The following is a 7,156-nucleotide window of genomic DNA, read 5'->3' on the forward strand; positions in this document are numbered from 1 at the left end:
GGGGGGTAACAATCAGTGACATTGAGGCTGGCTGGGGCTGAGGCGACACAGGCGACACGACTGGGCGTGCCTGCCGGCCACGGCCGACCGTCGATCGGACTCACCCGCGGCGAATCGGCTGCACTTGTAGAAAGAGGTTCAAAGTCTGAAATGTTGCTCTAAATATTTTTGTAAAAATTCCACTCAATGAAAATGCTTGCATAAAATATAAAAATCCACGCGAAATGTTGTTTATTTCTTGGCAAACTTGCCGCGTTTTTGTTGCGTGATTTATTTTTGTTACTGGCTGGTCTACTCCACTTGTCTCAAGTGCGGATCAGGACCACCCTCTGAATGTCTGACATCACGCCTAGTTTGTTTGTTTATTCATACACCTGGGCAGGTGGGAGTGTACTTGTGTCAACCAAATGACAGTAGGAGGAGTGTACAGTCCGTTTTCTCCAACAGTCTCTCTCTGTGTGTTGCAGGCCTCACGATGGACGGCGGGCTGGTGGCGCCGCAGTCCCCCCTGGACATGAAGCCTGACCCGTCCATGCTCGGGGTCAGCCCGCACAGCCCAACCAAGTGAGTGCAAAACAAAACAAAAAGTCAAAGAAGAAAATATAATAATATAGACGCAGGTACACAAATTTAGTTATCTTCAAGGAAGTGGAGTACTTTTTTCCGCCACGGCATTCTGATTGAGTTGAGCTTTTTAGACGTAATAGTGAATTACTCCTTCAGGATGAATGAAAGAAACTACCTCACTCTCTAAAAATGACATAATTTGTGTACACACCTTAAGATGGTCTCTTGCATACATTCTATTTTATTTGTCAAGGTTAAAATGTTTTTGTAGGTTGTTGAAAACACAGCTCAAAACTTGTCGTCCTTTTTAACCAAAGTGGAGGTGTCTCAGTTTCCTTAGAAGCTTTTAAACTATTGTTTTGAAGAATTATTTTTAAGAATTTGGCACCAGGTGTAATGTTCCTTACAGTTCTCTACCCTTAGTTTTTGAGTATTTTCAATGTTGATGCTCTGCTGCAGGCATTATCCCTCATATTACGTTGTATATAAGTTTTTATTATTCTTACTAGAACTGTCTCTGTTTTTCTCTACTAGTTTGCTAAACAATCAAAAATACAATTTGAGGTTGAGGCTTTGACTATGATCCTTAGCATGTGCATGTGCACTGTTTAGCTACACATAGTGGTAGTCTTCTGTAGGGTTCTCGAGCCACGCTTTGTGAATGCCCTGTCGCTACTAACTAGTTTCCCTGGTCTGTTTTGTTGCGTGCAAAGTGGTTCAACAGAGCCCGGCATGTTTTTCAGCTCATTCAACATGGGAGTGGGAATGATAAACAACTCTGGAGGATCTGGGCAGAACAAGAACTCAGGCAGCACATCGCCGTACCCTCCGAACCATCCTCTGAGTGGTTCCAAGCACCTCTGCTCTATTTGTGGCGACAGAGCTAGTGGAAAACATTACGGCGTATACAGGTTTGTGTTCAAGTCACCAATCTTCTCAATAATCCTGTAGGATATGTACTACTATCTCTTTTTCATTAGCTGTGAAGGCTGCAAAGGATTTTTCAAAAGGACTGTTCGGAAAGATTTGTCTTATGCATGCAGAGAAGATCGAAACTGTATCATTGACAAGCGACAGAGGAATAGATGTCAGTACTGCCGTTACCAAAAATGTCTCGCTATGGGAATGAAGCGTGAAGCAGTCCAGGTAATTACTTTCCATCAATTTTTCATTGTAAATTGTTCCTAGTTCTTCATTGTTTTACAATACATAGAATCTCAATGAAATTCAGGAGGAGAGACAGCGCACCAGAGAAAGAGACCAAGGTGAAGTGGAGTCAACAAGTTCAGTCAACACTGATATGCGAATCGAGCAAATCTTGGAAGCTGATCGTCGAGTGGAGTGTAAACAGGAAAACTCAGCAGAGATTGAGGTGAATTACCATTCTATTAATTTGAAAATTTTATTTCAATCTATATATCTGTACTGATTTGAAATGTCAGTCAAACACATTCAATGAGGCATAACTACTAGCAGAATTATGGTAGCTTTACCATTGCCAGCCTGGTATGGTTGTGCTAAGATGCTTAAGAACTGGTTTTGAAAAATACTTTAAATATTTCTCAGCATCATATGTGGATACTTAGGTTTCACATCATGTTATTTCTGAATTTAAATTTTAAATATGTAAATATTTTCACTTTTAAATCCCAATATTATGGGATGCCTTAAAAGAGAATTGCCTAGCTTAATCTAGGCCTCCTGAATATAAAGGAAAGCATGGTGTGAATGTGTTTTGCAGAGGTGGAATAAGGCGATCGCATCTTTTGGTTGTGTGTCGCAGAACGCAATGACCAACATCTGCCAGGCTACCAATCGACAGCTGTTCCAGTTGGTGGACTGGGCTAAGAACATCCCTCACTTTGTTTCCCTTCCTCTTGAGGACCAGGTGTTGCTTCTTAGAGCTGGTGAGTACTGCATGTGCATGCATGTATCCAACCAACAATTTTTTCTAATCAAAATTTATTTTTATTCTTAAAGTTGTTTATAGCATAGCTAACTCCCACTGTTAGTACTTTTTATAATTCTCTACTTATATTACAGGGTGGAATGAACTCCTTATAGCCGCATTTTCACATCGCTCTATTGATGTTGAAGATGGCATAGTACTTGCAAATGGTCTCACGGTGCACCGAAATTCAGCACATCAGGCAGGTGTGGGAAATATTTTTGACAGAGTGCTCACAGAATTGGTTCATAAAATGAGGGACATGCGAATGGATAAATCTGAACTTGCATGTCTTCGAACAATTATTTTATTCAACCCAGGTAAATATATTGAAACCTTTGCTTTTTAAATAAAGTTCAAGGAATTCGTAAGTCTTAATTTAATCTTGTTTGATGTCCAACTTATTTTTCTTTCTTTTATTCGTTAATTGCAGAGGTAAAAGGATTGAGGTCTAAACAGGAAGTTGATGGACTTCGTGAGAAAGTTTATGCAACCTTGGAAGAATATACGAGGGTTACACATCCTAATGACCCTGCCCGTTTCTCCAAATTGTTGCTTCGTCTACCTCCATTACGCTCAATTGGCCTTAAGTGCCTAGAGCACCTCTTTTTCTTCAAGCTAATTGGTGATGTACCTATTGATACCTTCCTCATGGAAATGCTTGAGTCACCCTCTGACCCTTAGAATAATGTTAGTTGCTATTCTATAAGGTGATTCTTTGGAACCCTAATAACTCATTTTTCTCAAGGTAGTCTGCATTTATGTCCATTTATTGTTTAACTATGCCTTTGTAGTTAACATGGTTAATAATTAAACAGTCAACCAGACTTTTTATGGTTCATTTTATCTTGGTGAAATATAAAGATTAATAAAATACTGGTCATAACTACTTCTACTACTGGTCTACTGGGCTCCCATCGAGGGACCCATGTTATTGTTGGCCTCACTCCTGAACTGTTTGAGTTCATCACGTTCAATGTAAGACTTCATGGTATATGTTGGATTTTTTTTTTTTTATTTTTTTTGTTTCAAATACTATTTGTTGTTGAAGAAGAAATTTGTCTATCTGCTGATTTAACAACCATAAATAAGTTTGGTATTCAGTGCTTTTTAGTTGTAGACTTTCATTTCCTTTATAAAATTATAAATTGTGTAAAGATTTTAAAATTTTACTATTTATTTTCTTACAGATCATAGTTATCTTTTTTTTGTCCTTATTGTTTCTGTCTATTGACTAAGTGAAAATTAATCAATTTTAGTAGTAGTCATTTATTTTTGTTTTTGTTTTGATCTACCTCTTACCTGTGAGAGCTGACATGGATAAATCATTGACTTTCATGCTTCACTTGACAACTATGTGATTTTGCTATAACAAATTTTGAAAATATTTTTTTTTTATGGAAACTGTTCCCTTTGAAAGTGCATAACTATTTTTATGCTGATTGTATTTGGCATTGTGTTACTGTAAGTCTTAAATATGCCCTTGACGGAGGTTAGCTTGACTTCCAGTTTATGCAAGTCAAATAACTTTCCATGAGTGACTCAAGCTCCTTTTAAAAAGGTACCGATTTCAGAGCTATCTGTGACTTTGTTCAGGATGCTCAAAGTGTCAGTCAATCTGTGGAGTCCTTGACCCTTTCCCCAAACTCAAATCCAGATTGTATCCATCAATCTTTTTCTTGTCGTTTCTTGTGACAATTTGCATTTGTCATACAAATTTGTAAGATCTTTTGAGACATTATCAAGTACTGTTAATGCACACATGTCAAGACAATTTGTTTTTCAAAGGAAAAGAATGGTGCTATTTACTTTTTCTATCTATTATTTGTTATTCTTGTGGATTTAAAATCCTTGTTTTAATTACTTGTTTGTCGAAACCTCAAGCATAAATGTTATGCTCACTATTGTATCTACATTTTCAATGAACTCTGAAGTTTGAATTAATTTTCTGGCACCTTCACAAAGAACTGCCATTTGTGCCTTTTTTTCAGGTAGTTTTTCTAGATTTCATTGGGAAAGTTGTTTGGAATTTCTTGTCGCATTTTACGCTTTTACTTAGTGGTTTTATTAAATCTATCTGTTGTTTGTTACTTAATGGTTGTGTTTATGAAAGCGGTAACTGCCTTTTGTATAATCCTTCAGTAAGAAGGAAATCATGAGGAAGTGAACATATTTTTGACTCTTTATCAAGATACCCCCATCAGTGAGAAAGTATTGTGTAAGAGAGGCTAAACTGATCATAATAGTTGTGACCTGCAAGACAGTAAGATTTATGTATTATTTCAGTGAATTGTAACTATGGCATTAGCTCTATAGTATTCATGTTTTTCTCTTTGCAAAAATCAATAATGTATATTTTTTCCAAAGCTCATATAACCTTACCGTAGTTCATTTGTAATCTTTATGATGAAATCTAAGTACAAATTATTATTACTTGTATGTAGTTAATTCCATGATTATCTTAATTAATGTGTAAATGAACTTAATGGTCTGAAGTTTAAGTGCTAAACTTCAGAAGTTTACATCTAAATGCTTTTCTTCTTTTACCTAACTTTTGCATTTTGTAATATTTATGATCATCATTCACTTTTGCTCATTCTTTGTTTCACACAGATTGAGTCTCACATTTTCATCCCATATTTAAATGTTGGAACTGTACTCAACTGCAATTTTATATTGTGTCTCTTTTCACTCATACATTAAACCAAGTCAAAATATGAGCTGCTTACCACCTTCAATCATCACAATTTTGTTTAAACTAGGTGTGTGTTGTTAATGGTGAGGAGAACCCACATTCCAATGATGTAACTACGAATGGAAAACTGTACATGTTTGTTGTGTGGCATGCATTTTGTAACTACTCAAAATTACTGGTATCATAAATGATGATGATATCCTTTACAACATCACCGATTTCTTGGAATAGCTGTTTAATGTTATTGATTGGTTGAATTGTATTGCAAGCACAGTTGACTGTAGTGGAGACAATTTGATAACAAATAGTGGCAGACATCTAGTCAGTTTAGGTGGCTGACACTTCTTGATGTTTTCCGTTATGTCAAACTCATTTAGACCCTTTTCAATACTAGTGACTTACTCATTTGATTTTCTAGGTCTCGTGATTTTAAGTCTACAGAATGTGAAACTTTGGGTGTAATTGTTGAAATTTCTAAAGTATTTTAGTCTTGAAAAAATGTTAAGATTTTAGATACTGTTTTATTATCTCTTATGATTTCTATTCTTTTGTCTTAGCTTACTTTTTCCTTTAGAGTAAAAATTTCTATATTTTTTTAAAAAAATCACAATTTGATAAATGTTATGTTTCTAATAGATTTTTATGAGACTTCCATCTGAGTTGCTTTTTGGTTGTGAACTTCTGCCTCTGAATTGGAGAGCAGGAAACGGACTTATGTGCCTTGTGACTTTATCCATGTCAGAGATGAGAAAGTCATTTGAAAAGGATTGTTATTTTTTGATTACTAGATTTACTAAATTAGAGATGATAAATGATGATAGAGATGCTTTAATTTTAAGACCTTAAATCAATTGTACCTCATCTTGTGACTAGAACATATTGGTCAACTTAGAGTAAACATAGTAGATGATATATTTAATGTGAATCGAAGATATGTGATATGTTTTCCTGTTTCGTGAGTGCCAGTCTAACACCTCATTCTCCCCTCCCACTTTGATAGGCTTCCAGCTATAACCTTTGGTTTTTGTAACCGTTGCTCTAAATATTTTATGAATCAGCTTTTATGAATGTCTTTGTGTACAGTTGTTTGTAGGATGAAATGTAGGCTGCAGGTTGTTTTTGGTACTGTGCACAATTATTTTTTATTGATAGGCAGATAGATACCTTACAAATTTACCTGTGTGATGATATTAGTGTTCTGGTATCCTCTTGTTGTCGTTCTTGTTTTAAGATGTTCTTGTTAGATTTAATAAAGCACCTGTTCAAAAGTGAAGTGCCCGCTTGATTGGATATTTTTCACCTTCAAGGAATGATTACTTTACAGCACACTAAATAACACTATACCGGCCCAGAAATAACAAGCAAGTGTGACTGGCTAGTCCGGCAATCGGACGCGTCAACATTGGACATTCAGTAACCAGTATATCACATGTCAAATGCGAATCTCCAAATAGGACTTCGCTGTCAAAACACATTAAATTTTGCTTTCTTTTAGTTTGGAGTGACGATCACTTGCAGGGATTTCGGAGGGCGGCCGCCGCGGGGAAGAGCCTCCGAGTCTCAGCGCTTGCTCTCTCTGGCCTTGGCCCTCTCGTCCCGCGCCATCCTGGACGAGGCAGCGGAGGCCACCGACGACGCGACTGAGGAGGTTGACGGCGAGGATCTCGGTGAGGAGGGCGCCGACGTCGCCGTCGAGGCCGTGCTGCTGGCCCTGGACGCCCTGGAGCTCGCTGCCGGTGCGGCTCGGGAGCGGGCGGGGGCAGCGGGGGCGGCTGCTAGTGCGGCTGAGGGGGCTTGTTGCTTCGGCTTGACGGGGGGCAGCTTGAAGGAGCCCGACGCACCGCGCCCCGTGGTCTGCACCACTCCGCCGTCGCTGACCGCGCCGCGGAGGAACTTGCGGATGCGAGGCGCGCGGTAGCGCATGTCGACCTGGGCGGGCACGGCGG

At 38.3% G+C, this 7,156-nt stretch overlaps 1 protein-coding gene across 8 annotated transcripts in view; it reads left to right on the forward strand.

Moving 5' to 3' along the window:
• Positions 1 to 6,483, forward strand: part of LOC113205290 (retinoic acid receptor RXR-alpha-B) — a 20,498-nt gene extending 14,015 nt beyond the window's left edge. For 2 of the 8 annotated variants that reach the window (XM_052267929.1, XM_052267925.1), the window contains exons 2-8: positions 468 to 564; positions 1,311 to 1,478; positions 1,548 to 1,713; positions 1,781 to 1,939; positions 2,309 to 2,474; positions 2,611 to 2,835; positions 2,949 to 6,483. In XM_052267929.1, the coding sequence (XP_052123889.1) occupies positions 468 to 564; positions 1,311 to 1,478; positions 1,548 to 1,713; positions 1,781 to 1,939; positions 2,309 to 2,474; positions 2,611 to 2,835; positions 2,949 to 3,199 (1,232 nt within the window). In that variant the 3' untranslated portion in view covers positions 3,200 to 6,483. Of the gene's footprint in view, positions 1 to 467; positions 565 to 1,280; positions 1,479 to 1,547; positions 1,714 to 1,780; positions 1,940 to 2,308; positions 2,475 to 2,610; positions 2,836 to 2,948 lie in introns of all 8 variants that reach the window. The other 6 variants (XM_052267927.1, XM_052267924.1, XM_052267926.1 and 3 more) reach the window with 5 other exon arrangements.
• Positions 6,484 to 7,156: the final 673 nt, after the last annotated feature.

This window comes from Frankliniella occidentalis, unplaced genomic scaffold, assembly GCF_000697945.3.
Source record: "Frankliniella occidentalis isolate FOCC.00 unplaced genomic scaffold, Focc_3.1 Scaffold61, whole genome shotgun sequence".
NCBI lineage: Eukaryota > Metazoa > Arthropoda > Insecta > Thysanoptera > Thripidae > Frankliniella > Frankliniella occidentalis.